Genomic DNA, 19285 nt, shown 5'->3' on the forward strand with positions numbered 1-19285 from the left:
TAAGGGAAACTGACAGTGAAGCCTTTCGGCTTCACAGACAATTCCCTACTGCGCATGTGCGTAGTGCGCGGCGCTTCCTAATTGTACCTTCAATAAATGTAACCGTATTGGTACACTTAGAGGCGTCTTCTCTTTTATACTCAGTTGTGATGTGACGCTACTTGTATATCAAGACATCACTTGCATATCAAGTCAAAATGTATTAAAAAATTGTGCTTGTCTTGCAAAATGCTCTCAAACCAAGTTACTTTACTTTGTAACAATTACATGTGACTAGGTTTTAGGAGGTCAATATCAGCCTCATCAGTACACCAGAACAGCGATTATAATCATTACTTTCCACCTGGCTTCAAACCAACTCCTCCACAGTAAACAACGTATGCTGCTCTCTCCTCACAGAAACATTAAACAAATAGACATTTTGCTCCCCCCCTCAATAGACCGGGTGGTCCTGTTCTTGGATGGGGACCTAGATGATTGAAGGGGTATTTGGGCTTGGTTATTTTTTATTCCTTCCTCCCCTCTTTTTCTGGCATGTTCCCTAAAATTGGGGACAGGGTTTCTTTTGTGTAATCAAAATAGTTTTTTCTTATTTCGTTGGAAGTATTGTCATAGTGTTATACGATGCAGTATTTATTTCCATAATTTATTTTTTAGAGCAGACCATTATTCATATGTGCAGATAATAGCATAGATCCTGAGGAAGTGAATATATTGAAAAACACGTTGATCAAAGACACCGACAGCACACAAACTGTATTTCCTGTGAGATGACTTGTTTTATGATGTTTAGGTAAAAACATATTGTTTGATCGTCACTTTATACCTGTGTGGACTGTGCAGACTTCCTTTTAACCTTGTAATATATAACTGTTTCTTATCCTCACCTTTGCTTTTTCTATGTGGTGGACTGAAGTGATATGTGGTTTAAATTTGAATAAGGAATGGTACCAATAGAGTAAAAGATTTATATTTGTGAACCCGCCCTTTACATTTTCAATAGAGTGTAGAAAGTGACTAGAAAGTATATGTTCTAATCTGATTCAATGTTACCACAACAGGTATAACGTTTATACGGTTTTCATCATTAGCATTAGATATCTTCCAGGGCTTCTATGTGTTCTACTTTACTCAATCAGTATAAACATGTGTAGCCTTGCCTCTTCTTGTGCAGTCACTTATGATGTTGTGTCAGTACAACAAATTAGATGGACATTCACAATCATTTAATGATATGTAAATAGTTTATTTAGGACAATTTAGAAGAGCAGAGATAACTTTATTTACACTACATACTAACAATATGGGTCACTAAGTGGGCACAATAGAGTAATACAATGGCAAAACAGGGGGAGTTCTCAAGAGCCTGCATCTACAACAATAATTCTTTGAAGTATATGTTTGCCATTGCCATTTGGACAGCAATCGTAACAGTTACTTCAGCAATGGTGCCCATGGCTAGAGTGGTGCTTCATTTTGGAAGTATGGGTGGCAGAGCTGAATCCTCCCTTGTGGTGATAATGTTGATGATGTACACCATGGTGGCCTCCCGAGTGATGCTTTCCTCCAGTACTGGAGTGCACAACAGCTACAGAGAAATATGAACAGATAAATGGAAATGCAGACATTAGACATAAAAAGTTATTGCTATACCATGGTTGCCTTCATATATTGGAGAGTTGATCTCCTAATCCCAGACTTTCAGTGGGACAGAATTCTGAGACTATGTGAAATGGTTTGATGCACATTGCTTCAGGTAAGACAGTGCTCCTCTACATAGGCCAATGAATGCCACTCTATAGCATGGGTTTGAATTACTCACTGGCCTCTGGTATGTCTTCAAGACCCTAATGATAAAACTTTTCAGTAGCAGTTAAGGCTATGAAGATTAGAGCTGCCATAAATATGAAACTTCCATACTTCCTCAAGTAAGTTCTGCAATAAAGATTTTAAATACTCCCTTACTTTATAGACTAATCACAGATATTTAACATTTATGATACTACATCTGCTCATTGTCCACTCTTTAGAATGTATTATTTGTTCTATAGCCGTTTGATCACTACTTAAAATAGTAATTTTGAGTGGAACTGGCCTACACTGGCCTACACCATTAACACTTAAGTACAAACTACTGTAAAGGACAATTAGCATATTTTACTTACATATGTTCACATGGCCTTCACCAGCCAATCTGAAAAGAAAACAAGAGTAATAACAGTTTTTTTTTTTTTTATTCAAGCTAATTTATTCACATCTGCTACTAGCAGTGTTCTTCCACAACATGTTTACACAAGTTAAACTACTATCAGTTTTGTTCCATTGCACCCGGGGAGCTTCTTTAAAAAATAACTTGCTTTGCAGATTGCAACTTCCCTTGCAAATTGAACAGCCTATATTCTTTAGTAGGTCACCCTCATTTTGTCTTGTTTAAAAAAAGTATTAAAGTACTCTTAGCCAATGTTTCAGCTGTGCTAACAACTAGAAAAGGATTTTCCTGGCTATCAGAATAATGGAGTCCTTGCACACTGGGGAAGCCATTTATTAGTGTGTAGTCCCCCATTTAAGGTCTAAAGTGGGTGGGCCAGGTGGAGAGGTATCAAACTACCTGTGAGTGGGTGCACATGCTCTTTGGAATTCTGGCTTCTGCATGAGAAGATCACTGCAATCAGATGGTACCTGGTCCCAACCAGAATATCTAAATTCTTCCCCCAATATCCCTCTCACTGTTTGAGGCTGTACTACCCTGGGTTCACATGTACATATCTGGTGGGAATGTTCAATAGCACGCTCCTTTTGGTCAGAAATCTTAAAAATTCTTTCCCCCATGTTCAACGTAACCTTAACACCCGATCCCTCAGTAGCACTTCTGAACAGTAAATCACAAATCATAACACACCATCAATTCAAATCACAACTTTTTATAACCACGGCAGTTAAACAAACAATAGCAAAAGCGTGGAAATCAAACTCACTTTGCATAGTGTCCATCAAACAGAGAGCCACGCAATCTATGATTCATGCAAAAACTGAAGCAATCTTGCTAGACAAAGTTTCTAAATTTGAATCCTTATGGAACCCTTGGACTAAACATTACTTACCCCCTGGTCTTGACAGCTCTCTACTCCTTTCCTGAGAGTATATGATACCCACCCCACTTCTATGTTTACCTTCACCTGGTTCTCTAAACCATTGGTCCCCCTTGGCATTTTCCTCCTTCTCCCTCCCATGCCCTATCCCCCCACTAAATGTATTCCTTTTTTCATTTACTTGATCAACTAACTGCCACAGGAGATGTTTTGAATGGTTGGGATTCTTGACTTACACGCCAGATAAAGCCAAGCCAAAAGTAGCCCTGGTATAGTCCAATATATTCCCCCAGCTATTCTACAACACCTTAACTTTATATTTTTTAAAGGCTCACTCCCCTTTATTCTCTTCATTGATGATCCGGTCATATTATCTAATTTAATTTAATTTTTCAATATTAACTGTTGTCAAATAATAATAAACCCAATGTCTTATTATTATTTACCTTTAATAGGAGAAGCTTTTATGAATGTCTATGTCTATTCCTATTGTATTGTTATTTATGCTCTGTTATTATAATTTTGTTGTAAATTATAAAATTCAATAAAATATTTAAAAAAAGAGAAGATCACTGCACTAGCTAAGTATGGACACTCAGCAATTGGTGGCTAGATTCAGGCTAATGGTGAAAGAAAGTGATAATGCCTGGCTTATTCCCCTTCTTTCTGGCAATCCCTCCATGGCTGCTAATAATTCTTCTCCTTCCCCTAGGCATGATATTATGCCTGTAGAATCCTGCAGGTCCCACAGAACAAGACCACCCACCCTCCTCAGTCTTAGTCACTAGTCCTGACCACAGCAATCATGCACACAGAAGGCACAGCACTCCTGGTATCTCCAGCACCCAGGATGCAAGTCCTGCTAAAAAAAACACAGCCAGTATCTCCCAGCCAGTGCCAAGGTCAGGCTCACTCTACCGCTGCCACCTGCACTTCATCTAGAGACAGAAGATCCAGGAGCCACAGGGATGCTCCTCCCTCCCTAGCTATAGCCATTAATCATCTCCCTACCTCTATTCCTTCTGCCAGTGCATCGTCTCAGCTTCAGTATGTGTCTCACACTGTTTGTATTTACTCTGCCATGCACAGTCCACCTTCAACTCATGGATTTTTCTGAGACTGAGATATGTTGCTTGGATATATGGGAATCTTCCCATTATTTGTTGTATTTATAACCCAATCTTCTGCTACAGTCATAGATTTGCAGCTGATTCTGATTTGGATCAATGGTGATTCCTTATCTACTGAGCTGGTCAGCATGCTGGAAGTCGCAATTATGGTAGAAACCTAAATATCCTTTATGAGGTACCCAGAATTTGCTGGTAGGGCTTGCATTGGCATGAAATTTTTGCAGAATGTTTCCAATTACGAAAGTATGTTTCAGGTTTTGTCATTCTATTTCTCTATTACGGTGGTAAGGACCTGGGACAGTTACAGATTGTTGATTGCATTAATATGATGAAAGCAGACCTGACACACTCTTATGCCCTCTTTAATAACATTATTATAGTCTGACAAATTATTATAGAAGACAAATCATTCCCTGACAATTTTAGGCTAATGGTATCCTTGAGCACAGAAGGAGGAAGGTTAATTCAAGGATGTCAAAATTTGCAGTGGCTGCTGGTGGTGTTTTTTTTTTTTTGGGGGGGGGGGCGGTGAACAACCACCCCCCCTGGCGGCAGCTCAAACCCCCCAGCCCCCTCCTTCCCGCCCTCTGTCTTACCCCATATATGTGGCAGGTAGCGGGCAGCGGCATCAGTCAGGCATGTCCTCTTATCCATCACGGCGGACATGTGTCTCCTCCCCTCCTCCTAGGCGTCCAGTAGGATCACCTGTCCTTTCAACCAATCGAGCGACGGGTCTCAAGACCTGCTTTCTGATTGGCCAGGAGGAGGATCAGTGTTATAATAGAGAATATTCATTTGTATTGATATTGTGGGCCCACCCTATTTTGAAGCCTATTAGAGCCTCTGGCACTAATCAGGTACTTCAAAAAACACACCCCTTCCATTAGAATCCATGCATCTGGCGTCCTGAAAGGGGTCGATCGCATGGATGGGGGGCAGCGCCTGTGCTCCCTTAATGGACGTTTGGGAGGCCAAGTTGTTTGAATAAATTAATTTGCAGGTGATAATTCTAACTTTCTGAGGGAGGATGGGATCCACTTGACAGATATCATCCTAGACATATTTAATTTAGGTTTAAGTTCTGGTACTGATAGGGCGCCGGTATCTGTGGGGTGCTACGTCAATTAATGAGTGACATGTGGGTGGCGGATTGTCATCTTGTAAGCTAAAAATTATCTGCGTAATTACCTTGATGGTTGGTATTTTGATAGCACCTGTCATGAACTGATGTTTAGCACAGGCATGAAGACTATGTTTTGGTATTTGGTGCTTACAGCTTAGCTGTGAGGGACAGGTTTGTTTTCTGTAGCAATATGTGTTATTTCCTTGCATTTTCTTTGTCTATTAACATGTTTATGTAATGTTCTTCGAATTTCTGCCTTATAACAAAGTCATATAAAAACATATCTTCCTTTGAGTAGTCACAAACAAACAGTCAAAAACATACCTATGTTCCTCTCCCTCCAGCATCTTCTTATACGTGGCAATCTCAATATCCAAAGCCAGTTTGACATTCATCAGTTCCTGGTATTCTCTTAGTTGGCGAGCCATGTCCTGCTTGCCCTTCTGTAGGGCAGCCTCTAATTCAGCTAGCTTATGTTTGGCATCTTTGATAGCGGCTTCACCTTGTTCTTCAGCTTCATTAATGGCGGCTTCCAGTGGAGCACGCTAATATTGTTATAAATATATTTAATGTATTATTATAATGCATACATATTGCCCTGACCTAACTTCTAATAGCATCTAAACTGACAATGTTATTCAAGACCTGTGTGTAGCCATTCCTGTACAGCATACCATAACTGAGCAGATCCAAATTATACAGTAAGAAAAGGATTAAAACCCTGAACTAATACTATGAACCAAGTTGACTTTTATTCCACTGCCTGTGTCATAAATGACGGAATGTATGGGATTTCAGTAACTCCTAAAGAAGGCTAGGCCCAGGTAACAGCATTAATCTAGGGGTCTTGTACAGCAAACTAGTTACCTTGCATACTACCAGTTTTTGAATAATGGAAATTAGTATTTATAGGATGTATGTATAAAATTATACCTGAGATTTAGCACACTCAATCTCCCCTTTAAGCCTCTGAATTGTCTGAGTGAGCTCAGCGATTTCATTTCTACTATTCTGTAGATCGTTTCCATTCCTGCCAGCTGCCAAGCGAAGCTCTTCAAACTACAGGATAATGACACAAGCAATAAAAAATCACATTGGTAAGGATACATGTCAATAAACAGACAGATGCATCCAACTACAGGATAATGATATAGCCAAAATAATACATGGGATGCAAATAATGTATCACTTCCAATATAATATCCACATTAATTTTCTATTTTAGGTCCTATCTAATGAGCAAAAGTAGAATCAAATAAAACCATAGAGATAAAGGAGATACATAGTATGTTACATATGAAAGTTGTTCATCTACAAGAATACATAATGACAGATGACCCTTGACTGTCCGGTCAAAATTAAAGCTCAACTCCAACCTTACCATTAGCATTGTGCAGTTGTACAGGCTTCTCTCTTGTCCTGAAACTGTTTATTCTGATTTCACTAAACACTGTGAGCTTGTTGCAGTGTGCATTAGAAATTGCAGCAAGTCATATAGAGCCTGCTTAATTTTCTGAAGGACATTAACCAGTTGTTGACCAGCCACCACACTTATACTGCAGCAAGGTGGCTCGGGTGCGTGAATGGACGTACAGGTTCGTTGGTTCATGCACTGGCTTTTGCAGGTACGTGCCCGTCACGTGTCCCGGCAGCTCACCCGTGGGTCCGGCGTACTCAATACCTGCCGACCACCCGCGATCGCGGGAAAGAGAACCAGAATGGGGGTCTGTCAATGTAAACAAATAGATCCCCTGTTCTGACAGGGGAGGAGAGATCAGCTGTTCCTAGTGATCAGGAACAACAATCTCTCTCTTCTCCTAGGCAGCCCATCCTCCATACAGTTAGAAACACCTCCCAGGGAACACAGTTAACCTCTTCCCTGCCAGTGCCATTTATGCAGTGATCAGTGCATTTTTATAGCACTGATCACTGTATTGGTGTCACTGGTCCCCAAAAAGTGTCACTTAGGGTCAGATTTTCCTCCGCAATGCCACAGTCCCGCTAACAATCACAGATCGCTGCCATTACTAGTAAAAACAATTAAAAGAAAATTAAAAAGTCCCTAACTCTTTCCCCTATTTTGTAGATGCAATAACATTTGAGCAAACCAATCAATATACGCTTATTTTACCAAAAATATGTAGAAGAAAACATATTGGCCTAAACTGATGAATAAAATTATTTTTTTTAATATTTTTTTTGGATATGTATTATAGCAGAAAGTAAAAAATATTTTTTTTTCAAAATTGTCACACTTTTTTTGTTTATAGCACAAAAAATAAAAACCGCAGACGTGATCAAATACCACCAAAAGAAAGTTCTATTTGTGAGGAAAAAAGGACATCAATTTGTTTGGGTACAGCGTTGCACAACCACGTAATTGTCAGTTAAAGCAAAGCAGTGCCTCTATTGCAAAAAATGGCCTGGTCAGGAAGGGGGTAAATCCTGAAGTGGTTAAACATTATCTCGTCCGGTCCTCACATGAATGTCACTTTGCACTTATATGTGTGTTTTTTCACTCAAGGATTGTAGGGTGTGGGTCTTTGGGCCTACCCTAAAGTCTAGGAGGAGGATGTGTGGCCCTTGGGTTCCGTCCTGCCCTGCTTTGAGGGTGGTCTCTTTTTGGGAGAACCCCTCGCCTAGTACTCGTTGTTTGTCAGATCACAGGGGAAAAAAAGAGTAAGGCCTCAATTGCATATAAGTAAGAAGCTCATACATGTACCATCATCCCGATATTTAGAGAATGTAGGGGATATAGGAGTGGAGGCGTGGAGGCAGTTACTGCTACTGCCTATTCACGCGTGCACCCCCAGAGTTGGAAATTAGGACTATTTCGGTACTAGATAACAATTTACAGTAGAAAAGAACATAAAAATTATGTAAATTTTAATAATTACAATACAAAATTACATAAATAATATATACATACAAGCATAAAATCAAGATATATACCACACTAAATACAGCAAACAACGAGTAGAACCCGCAAACTTTCTGTAGGGGGGGTATACAGGACTTTAATCTCACAACCGCTTCTTCAGGAGAAACAGGTCTATAAGGTAATGTTGGAAATCTTTAATTCATAAACATGTTAAGAGTATGCAGCAGACATGGATAATCACAGAAATCACAAAACATAATACAGAGATGGTAAAATTGAGGACTGGCTCACCCACTCAGGCAAGTTCAATGGGACAGCAGGACCCAACATAAATCCCCCCACGTCAGACATGGGGGATTATGAACAGACTCTAATTTAATAAAGAATAATAGAAATATCTGGTAATTATAGTGAAAACACTAACATGTGGGGGAAGTGCACACCCAGTGAGAAAGAAGGTACTACAGAAAACAGTGGAGGTGGGGGACAGTAAGGGGGGGGAAGGGGGGGGAGAAGGGGAAAAGACAGGGGGAGGGGAAGGGGGGAGGGGGAGAGAAGGGGGAAAGTGGGGGAAGGGGAAAAGAAGGGGAAGGGGGAGGGAAAGGAAAAGGGGGAAGGGGAAAGTTAAGGGAGAGAAAAGGGGGGTGAAATGGGGGGGGGGAGGTGAGGAAAAGGGGTGGGGGCAGAGGGGAGGGGGGGGAAGGTATGGAAGTGCTGTGAATTGTAGAATGTGGGGGGGGGGTGAAAAGGGAGATAACCAGCTGGCACTCACCAGGTATTAGGTGAGCCCACAATAAGCGCAAGGTACTGTAGGCAAGCAGCATCAATGGATAACATAGGAGTAATCCTGGATTAGATCATTGAACCTTAGGATTTTAGGTTAAGGTGATGCTAGGCACAGTAAGGTATGGCAGCCTCATCTAAAAATTAAATGTTATAGAGAAGTATAACCAGCATGGAAGGATCACGGCTCCGGGGGTCAGAAATGAAAGAAAGATGATGAAAAACACACAAGAAAGACAGGGAAGACCAGAAGGACCCTGCAACGCTGGGAGGGATGTAAATGTAGGGGAGAGGGGAGAGAGGCACATGTGGGGGAGGAGAATATCACATCCCTATGAAAATCACAGGGACATGTAACACATAGGGGGAAGGAGAACAAACGGCAAAGGAGGGCGCATTCCTGCACCTATTGCAGGTGCACGTCGACACTGAAGAGGGGGAGAAGTGGGGAGATAGAGAGAAGCTGCACATATAGAGAGATATACTGACCTTGGGAATGGCGATCCATCCATGCAGCTCAGCGCTAGAGTCCGTACAAGCTCCAACAGCGGTCCTGTCAGGGCCGCTATAAGGGCTCCCCAACCCGGAGTCCTCTTACAGCAAAGGGTAACAGAAATATATTGAAAGGGAAATACCCATAAATAAATGATAAAAGGGGATTAAATATATAGTTATCTCTTGGGGATGCCACCCCAGAGCTGTCACCAATCCTAACACAAATAGAAAGGTCAGTCACAAGGTGAAGTGTCAATGGAGCAATGGGGCGATGCAATAAGAAAAAACAAACGGTACCGATTGCCATCATAGGTGAAGGGGGGGAGGGGGGGATTTTATGCTTGTATGTATATATTATTTATGTAATTTTGTATTGCAATTATTAAAATTTATATAATTTTTATGTTCTTTTCTACTGTAAATTGTTATCTAGTACCGAAATAGTCCTAATTTCCAACTCTGGGGGTACACGCGTGAATAGGCAGTAGCAGCAACTGCCTCCATGCCTCCACCCCTATATCCCCTTCATGATCACAAGGGAAGGGGTCCATTGGCCTTTTTGGGCTAGATGGACCTGAGTCTGCCTTGCCCCCACACCAGGAGTCTTGCACTCTGGGGGGTCAGGGAAGGGTCCTTCCTTTTTGATCATATGACACACCCTAGTGCACTTTAATGTGTGTGTTCACATGCACTTAAATGGTATACTTTGGTGTTTTTTTTCCCGCACTGCAGCGAGGGCTCATAGAAAGAAATTTTTCAACAGCCTTAAAGAGGTTGTAAAGGTAAAAGTTTTTTCACCTTAATGCATCCTAAGCATGAAGGTCGCATGAAGGTGTTTTGTTCTTGCAGGGAGGAGCTGAGACAGCCGCCGAGGGACCCCAGAAGACCAGGTTCAGGGCCGCTCTGTGCAAAACGAGCTGCACAGTGGAGGTAAGTATAACATGTTTGTTATTTAAAAAAAAAAAAAATGCCTTTACAACCCCTTTAATGTCTCTGGTCGAATCGTTTCATTGATTGGATCTGAGTTCCTTGAATCAAGGAGGCTCAGCATACTATGTGGGCATTATCACAGGCAGTCTGACATCCCTCGAGCCTGACATCTACCCGTAAAAGCATTTTAATATTTGCGTAACTCCCCCCACTGTTTGCATCAGGGTTGATGAGAGGAGGCAGGGAGATGTGATGTTTTTTAGGACGCTATGTACAGCATTCTGGGGGAAAATTAGAAACCAAGGAAGGCAAAATACGAGAAGATTATACTTCAGTTTTAAAGTGTACTATGTCATTGAAAGTTGTGGGAGTGTTACTGAGGGAACCTTTCAGTACTAATAAACTTACCCTTGACTGATACATGGCCTCAGCCTCAGCTCTGCTTCTGTTAGCAATCTCTTCGTATTGAGCTCTGACCTCAGCAATGATACTATCCAGATCAAGGTCTCGGCTATTGTCCATTGACACAACCACTGAAGTGTCAGAGATCTGAGCTTGGAGCTGACTAATCTCCTGTAAAATATCACACATATTATAATTATTATTTATATAGCCAACAGTTTGCGCAGTGCTTTACAAAATGGAGGGGGACATTATAGTTACAATACAATTCAATACAAGAAGGAACAGAGGGACCTTTACTTTACCATGTGCAAATACAGAGCACAGTTGAAAAAAATGATTGACAGAATTGCTTTATACAAAGAATGCATTAATCATTAGTTGCTTTTGACAGGTATTCCTTGTACATTAGTATAACCTTTAATTGGACAACAGTGCTCAAGGAGGGAATGGCTTCCTTAGCACAAAACATGTAAAAACTGGTGGAGGAACTTACTGCATCATACAGAGTCCTCAGGAAGTTGATCTCATCAGCGAGGGAATCGACCTTTGCCTGCAGCTCAGCTTTATTCATAAATGCTGAATCGACATTCTAAAGTAAAGAAAATTTGCTAGTAAGGTACGGGCACACAGAAAGAAAATATAATGATAACGGGCCCTATATTGATCATATACTTCTCCCTGACTACAGTGTCAAAAAGGCAAAAAACAACAGGATAAAGACTACAACATTATTTTTTTTAAATAACAAAGAAAGCTTTTATATTGGATATCACAGTAACAATGCAAGTTCTGCTTGCTACAGTCAGCAAAATAATTATTTGATCTCCTGCAGATTTTGTAAGTTTGCCCACTTACAAAGAAATGAAGGGTCTTTAATTTTTTATCATAGGTGAATGTTAAATGATAGAGACAGAATATCAACCAAAAATCCAGAAAAACACTATAACAATACAAATGTTATACATTGGGTTGCAGTTCAGTAAGGAAAATAAGTATTTGATCCCCATGCAAAACATGACTTAGTACTTGGTGTGGAAACCCTTGTTGGCAAGCATAGAGGTAAGATGTATCTTGTAGTTGATGACCAGATTTGCACACATCTCAGGAGGGATTTTAGTCCACTCTTCTTTACATACCTTCTCTAAATCCTTAAGATTTCTTGGCTGTTGCTTGGTAACTCGAAGTTTGTGCTCCCTTCATAAATTGTCTTTAGGATTAAGGTCTGGAGACTGGCTAGGCTACTCCATGATCTTATTGTGCTTCTTCTTGAGTCACTCCTTTGTTGCCTTGGTGGTATGTTTTGGGTCATTGTCATGCTGGAAGACCCATCCATGACTTATCTTCAGTGTTCTGGCTGAGAAAAGAAGGTCCACGATTTTACAATACATAGCCCCATCTATTGGCCCCTCAATGTGGCAAAGTCGGTCTGTACCTTTAGCATAATGTTTCCATCTCTGTGCTTGCCTGTAAGGATGGTGTTCTTAGGGTCATTTTTCTTCCTTCAAACACTTAGGGTCATTTTTTTTCCTTCAAACACAGTATGTCCCCCTCCTCAAGAAGGCACATGTATAGTCTTGCCAATGAACATCTAAATGTTTCAGAGAAGGATTGGCCGAAAGTGCTGTGGTCAGATGAGTCCAAAAATGAGCTCTTTGGCATTAATTCAACTCACCATGTTTGGAGGAAGAAAAATGCTGTTGGGGCTGTTTCTCGGCTAAAGGTACAGGCCGACTTTGCCACATTATGGGACAAATGGATGGAGTCGTAGGTGGATCTTCCAGCACGACAATTACCAAAAACGTACCGCCAAGGCAACAAAGGAGTGGCTCAAGAAGAAGCACATTAAGGTCATGGAGTGGCCTAGTCAGTCTCTGGACCTTAATCCTATAGAAAATGTATGGAAGGAGCTGAAACTTTGAGTTACTAAGAGACAGCCAAGAAACCTTAAGGATTTAGAGAAGATCTGTAAAGATCTGTAAAGAAGAGTGGGTTTCTCCACCAAGTACTAAGTCACCTTTTGCTTGGGGATGAAATACTTATTTTACTCACTGAACTGCAACTTAATTTATAGCATTTGTTTTATGTGTTTTTTCTGTATTTTTGAATGATATCCTGTCTCTATCATTTAAAATACACCTATGAAATTATAGACCCTTTGTTTCTTTGTAAGTGGGCAAACGTACAAAATCAGCAGGGGATCAAATAATTATTTTCCCCACTGTATCTTAGGGCCCTCCCCTTTAACCACAAGGTTTGGTTTAAGCGAAGAAAATGTAATGCTAATGTTCATGTATACATCCGAATAAAAGAAAACATTTTACTTCAGTTTAATTCTTTAAAAATATATTTAAGACAAAGCACAATGCTAAATTTGAAGACACTCTTCTTCACATAACTCATGCTTGACATATAGAAGGAAGGAAATTGTGGCTTATTTAGTAAGACGGTGTGAAAAATCAGTGCTGATGGACAGTGCAGAAATCAACAGCAAACAATGCTAAATCACCTGATTACAGAAAACTGAAATCTGATTGTTTGCTGTAGGTGTCTGTATTTTTACTATTGGCATTTTACATTCTAAAAGAAAATCAAATCTACTAGATGTCACTAAAAAATACAAGCTTAATGAGGATTAAACCCTAGACTCCACCACTTGAAAGCACCAATCCTAACCCACAAACCACCAAAGCTGATGTTACATAGCAGTGCATTTGTGAATGCAGACTACCACTTACTCTCTGCTGTGCAACAAACTCATTCTCTGTTGATGTGCGCCTGTTAAGTTCTTCTTCATATCTGTGATACAAATATGAAAATGTATGTATGTTAATCCTGATTGCAGCAAAAAAAAAAAAAGACTAAACTTCCATGGTCCAACCAAGGTCAATTTATATAATACAGATAGTTAAACAACAATGCCAGTCAATAACAAAACAACTTGTCCAGCAATTTATTATTATTACAGGTACTTAAATGGCGCCATGAATTTACACAGTGCTATATATATATATATATATATATATATATATATATATATATATATATATATGTATATATTGTACATTCACATCCATCCCTGCCCTTAAAAAGCTTACAATCTATGGTCCCCCTAACTTACATTCATACATACACATATTAGGGGCAGTTACGCAGGCACAGGGAGAACATGCAAACTCCAGGCAGGTTGTGTTGGGATTTGAACCGGTGACCCTAGTGCTGCTAGGTGGAATTGTTAACCAAAAAAAATTCTCTTGCTGCAATACTCACTTTCAGTCACGTACTCTCTACTATAGAAGGTCCTCTTCTCCAGTAGCTAATGCTCCTCTTCTTGGTTGAATAAGGGCCAGCTTATTAAGCATATTTCCTGTGAGTACAAACTGATATAAACACATAAAAAAACACAAGGAGAGAGGCACCTCTGGGTGCAGATATAGGACAAGTTTAATAAACACTTAACATAGGCAACTCACATTTGAGAAGTCATAACAGGCATTGGATGAGTCCCATCAAGCGCATGCTCAAGAAACACATAGCTTACCAGTGACATCATCAATCCTTGCCTGTCTACCAACTGCGTCTCAAGCCTCACTCTGAGCTGTCTCAACCGCAGCCGGCATCTTACAACCAGCGGTGTTTTCAGCGAGCCTAGCGCGTCTCCCCCTCAGGATTAGGACTGTCAACTGATGACCAGATCCCCCCCTTGATGGGACTCATCCAAGGCCTATTATGACTTCTCAAATGTGAGTTGCCTATGTTAAGTGTTTATTAAACTTGTCCTATATCTGCACTCAGAGGTGCCACTCTCCTTGTGTTTTTTCAGTGCAATTGGAACATGGTTTCTGTTCCCATATGATGGTTGCCCTGAGTGTTGGACCCTCCACAACCATCCTTTATGGTCCTTGGACTGTTTGAACAGATTTTAAAGATCATGGACTTTTGTCACCTCACCTTCCCTGCATAGATTACTATGCTTATTAATCACCATTTCTATGCCTATTCAACAATGTGGGATATGTTGCTCTAGTTCCCTGAGCCTTTACTTGTATTGTTATGGACACATACCCTGGGGTGTGTCATCATTTTAGCTTGGCCTTTCAATACGGCAGTAGAGAACATTACCTAGACATCTTTCATGAGTGATGTTTAGGACCAGGAAAAAAAAGAGGTTTAAATAAGAAGCTGAGGATTTTCTTTTTTTAGAATCATACTTACCTTGGTGGATGCAGCATCAGTCCCCTACCGACTCTAAAGCTGAGAACCGGGCGATCAAACACCGCTGATTGCTCAGTTCTCAGTGCTCTGTGAGCAAAGAGCGAGTGACTGTCAGTCACTGCTGTCTGCTCTGCTCCCCTGCGCTCACTGCAGCGCTGGACTGTGGAGGGGGCGGGAGCAGCTGGCTCAGGCTCTTAGGGGCTAGCTGGGAGGCTGAGCCAGGTGCCGATCCAGGGATCTGGGTGGATCCTGACCATATAATCATATGATAATGATCTTTTCCCGGCTCTGTGGCGTCAGCCAACAGCGGGCTTAAGCCCGCTATCTGCTCAAAACAGTTTACAGGAGTGCAGAATAAACTTCACTTCTGTGATCCACAGAAGAAGTATAGCCAAACAAGTTTGCTCCTTTAATACTCACCTGCCCTGTCTTCTATTCTTTGCTCTGTTCAAGAGCTATGGCTGCCTGAAGAATCTGCAAATATGACACTTCTTGAAGTGTTGGAGGAAGGAACCACAGTGAGCAATAGGGAACAAGGCAACACACACATTCAAAAAAGCCTATGTGCAGAGCCTGTTGCTAAGCAAAAAGTAAAGATTAGAGTGGAAGAGGGGGGGATGACAGATGAGTATAAACCCACTTCTATAGCAGCTCCTGCTTTTCTTTTTACATTTTCTAACTACACAAGTCGTTTCAAATACCAATGTCCAGACTAGTCCTTTCAGAAAGAGGTTGGCAATAACAGCTCCAACAATGCTCTCATGACAGATTATGTCGCAGTATCAGATTTTACCAGCTGTTTGTGAAATATAGTTGGTGTGCATAAACTCAGTGTAGTAGGGACCACTCTGTTACAAAGCAGCATCCCACATATGCAGGATTGCTCAGGTTTAATGAAACACCCTTTTTTTGAAGACATTGAAATGCATTTTTTAGCTAAAAAAAAAAAGAATGATGTGTGTACCTTCTCCTTATTTCACCCAGTGATCCCTCCACACTGTTTCTCTCTGCATCCAAACGAGCTCTCTCACATTCCAGATTGTCCAGCTTTCTCCTGAGATTGCTGATAAATACCTCAAACAGAGGTTCAATCTGACACCTGGCTGTCTTCTGCTCTTGCAGTAAAGACCACTTGGTCTCCAGCATCTTGTTCTGCTGTTCTAGGAATCTCACCTAAAGCAAACAGGTCATTTCTGATCAGCAGTGATTCTTAAAGTATAAAGGCAGAAACTTTAAAAAAAAAATTTGGATAGAGTGGAGAGGGATTAGGACACCTGTAAGATTTTTACTGCTGTCTGTGCCCCCCTCCCCCTTTAGGGAGATTCACCCTCTCTATTTGTCATGCTTACCATTTTCACCAAAATTGAAGGTGAAAGAAGAGTCCAAATCTTGGGTTGTTCCATCATAATAAAAAAGGGTAATCTTCCAATGGAGACACTAGCTCTGGTGACTCTGGTGACAACCAGGGATTCCCTCACTCTGGAGGGATTTCCTCTCACTTCCTGGTTAGGCTATGGGACAGGAAGTGAAGAGAAATTTCCTCAATGGTACACAGATGGCAAAAAAAACCTGACAGGGGTTATAACCTTCCCTTACTTTATCCAAAATGAAAAACAGATTATATTTAGTTCTACTTTACTTGTCTTAAGACTTTATAATGTCTTAAAACATTTTCTGGTGCCACTGACGTGTTTAAATTTTCTTGAAACTGTGCCTCCAGCAGTCAGATCTAAAATAAAAATATAAAATATCTGCCTATACAAAGCGACATCATAATGAAAAATCAGAATGCCATAAAATATGCTTTATCCTGGAGTTAAAACTATAAAAATGCGCACCAAAAATATAATTTAGACAGCAGGCAGGGTATAAATGTTTTCTCACTAAATAATGTTTCTATTAAATGCAATTATATACTTATAAACATATAATTAGTTCCTGTGCAAAATACAAAACCGCTAGATTTGAAAGTTTTCAACAAAAAAAGGACCTCACCTTATCAATGAAAGAGGCAAATTTATTGTTGAGACCTTTGATCTGATTCTTCTCCTCTGTTCTCACTCTCTGAATACTTGGGTCAATTTCCAAGTTCAGAGGAGCCAGTAGACCTTCATTTATAGTAACAGGGTTGATACCTCCAGAACAAGCTGAACCACCAAATCTATGACCAAGAGAACCAACACAAAATCCAGATTTATGTCCATGACCGCCTTTACCTAGATGAATGCTTCCTAATGATATCTTATGTCCTTTTGAACAAACATTATGTAGACTTGCACTGGTAAAGTGATGCTGGGTCTTGTGGCCATGTTCATAATCTTTAGAAGAGTGTGATAAGAAGCTGTGTGATCTAGAATGTTTGGGTAAAGCAACAGAACAGGAACTGAAGTGCTTATGTCCAGAAGAAGCCAGGATGGAGTGATGGGACATGATGGATCTTCTCACCGAGGTAATGTTTGGATGATTTCAGTTGCTTTTTGGCTTGAAAAATGTGGTGACCTGTGATGTTATCTGGCTGGTTTTATACTTTAGGCTGCAGATATGAATTACGTCACTAACTATTATAGTCTGGTTTGGAAGCACATTTATGTCATGTTTTATAAGAATAAAACTTAAGCACACCTCAGTAATCAAAGCTGGATGTATCATTGAGTGGCTTCCATTGCTAACATCAAGTGAAATAAAACCACGTCAGTCAATCTAAAATGTTCCTATTCAAGTGTTCACATAGAGTATACATTTATTATAAAAGACTATATCATTTAACAATGTATCAAAATGTTTTTTCATAGAAATGCTGATTTGGAAATGACTTGAACCTAAAGTTAACTCATCTTCAGAAAAATTATAAATTATTGGAACATAATTGTAGCCACCAAAATATGCAGATAAATAGCTTGAGTTCTTAATTCTGACCTTCGCAAACACCATGGATGCCTGTTGAGCTTCCTATGGCTTTACTTATCTTCCAAAAATGTAGACCATTCCAATCATGCCTGTTGGGTAGCCAGGGTGATTTAACAGGTTCTCAGGCACCAAGAAGATATTTTTGTGAGTGAACGGACAGTAGTAATGAGCCAAACTGACCTGGATTTGAATCGGCAGGGGTCCTGTGAACTTCAAAGAAGTTTGGATGCCGAACCCAATTGCAATCAATTGGAGCCAAATCTGTCAAATAAAAAATGCCCATTTCGTGGGCTAATAGGTAAGGGGGTGTCAAAAATAGGGTGGGTACTGCCCTGGGGAACATGTACCAAAAAAAAAATCTATTTAGCCAGGAGCAGTGAAAATGCCTAAAGTGAAACATTAAAAATGTCTTATTCCTTTAGGTGCCTGGGGTGTCCTAATCCTGCCTGTGAAGATGCACATCTCTGTGATGTACAGTAAGTGTTGCAGCAGCAGAAAGAAAACAAGTTTTTAAATTTCTGGCAAAGGACAAGGGCCACTTGCCTGGTTGTTGTGTGGGTTTGCAAGGAGGGGACAAATTGGAAGCTAGAAGCTTCCTTTAGTCATAAGGGGCCCCCCACTGACCTTCCCTACTCATTCACATAAAAAGTTGTACCACCACCCAATGACTTGCCACAAAAAAAAGGCCCCCCAGCACATGCGACTGATCCCAACAGTCATAATAGCTAATTTCACTGCTATCCACATCTTTTTTCTTTGGGCACTGGTTCCTAGAGATGCCATACGTGCAAGCACCCATGGCTTCCTCAGGAACCAGAGAGAGAGTGGGCCCGGAACAGAAAAGAAAGAAATAAAAGTAGTGCAGGGCTGGGCATGACACTGTGTTAAGGGGAGACAACGCATGGGTTAATATGAAGAGCTAAGAGGGGAGGTGACAGTGAGTAAAGTAAAAAGTGTGTGTGCTATTTAAGGAGGAGGCGGGACCGGGCTGGGGAACAGAAAGTTGGGGAGAAAGAAAGGAGGAGGCAGTTTTACCTCACTGCTCTTCCATCATGGCTGACTCAGTTAGTTTTGCACAGTTTAGAATGGCAGCGGCGAGCAGGGGACCAGAGTGCTGTACAGCCAGGTGGCAGCATGGATGGATGAACAGGCGGGCAGACCCGTGGAAGGAGGTGAAGTGTCCACACGCACGTGGCAGTCTAAGCTGCCGACACGTCTTTCTCTGGGGCCTTCTCCCCGGGATTGTGCCATCCTAGGAGCCCTCTGGGGGAACAATCCGATCCCCCAGCAAAAACAGAACCAGCAGACCACCGCAGCGTGACTCCTCCCT

General features: G+C 40.9%; 1 protein-coding gene across 1 annotated transcript; it reads right to left on the minus strand.

Moving 5' to 3' along the window:
• Positions 1–1225: 1225 nt before the first annotated feature.
• On the minus strand, positions 1226–17478 carry LOC141129807 (keratin, type II cytoskeletal cochleal-like). The gene is made up of 9 exons (XM_073617873.1): positions 17044–17478; positions 16013–16221; positions 13572–13632; positions 11330–11425; positions 10840–11004; positions 6276–6401; positions 5667–5887; positions 2166–2194; positions 1226–1588 (listed from the first exon to the last, which is right to left on the minus strand). The coding sequence occupies exons 1-9, from the start codon at positions 17476–17478 to the stop codon at positions 1440–1442; spliced, it is 1491 nt and encodes a 496-aa protein (XP_073473974.1). The 3' UTR covers positions 1226–1439.
• Between the last annotated feature and the right edge of the window lie 1807 nt (positions 17479–19285).

The sequence above is a fragment of the Aquarana catesbeiana genome, linkage group LG02 (assembly GCF_042186555.1).
Source record: "Aquarana catesbeiana isolate 2022-GZ linkage group LG02, ASM4218655v1, whole genome shotgun sequence".
Classification (NCBI taxonomy): Eukaryota; Metazoa; Chordata; class Amphibia; order Anura; family Ranidae; genus Aquarana; species Aquarana catesbeiana.

What these genes read in the sequence shown, in the direction of transcription:
- LOC141129807 (XM_073617873.1), bottom strand. Translation starts at nt 17,478, where the DNA reads ATGTCCCATCACTCCATCCTGGCTTCTTCTGGACATAAGCACTTCAGT. An exon ending in AGTTTGTTGCACAGCAGAGA is followed by an intron (nt 11,426 to 13,571) that starts GTAAGTGGTAGT and finishes TCTTTACTTTAG; the next exon opens with AATGTCGATTCAGCATTTAT. An exon ending in TGAAGGCCATGTGAACATAT is followed by an intron (nt 1,589 to 2,165) that starts GTAAGTAAAATA and finishes ATTTCTCTGTAG; the next exon opens with CTGTTGTGCACTCCAGTACT.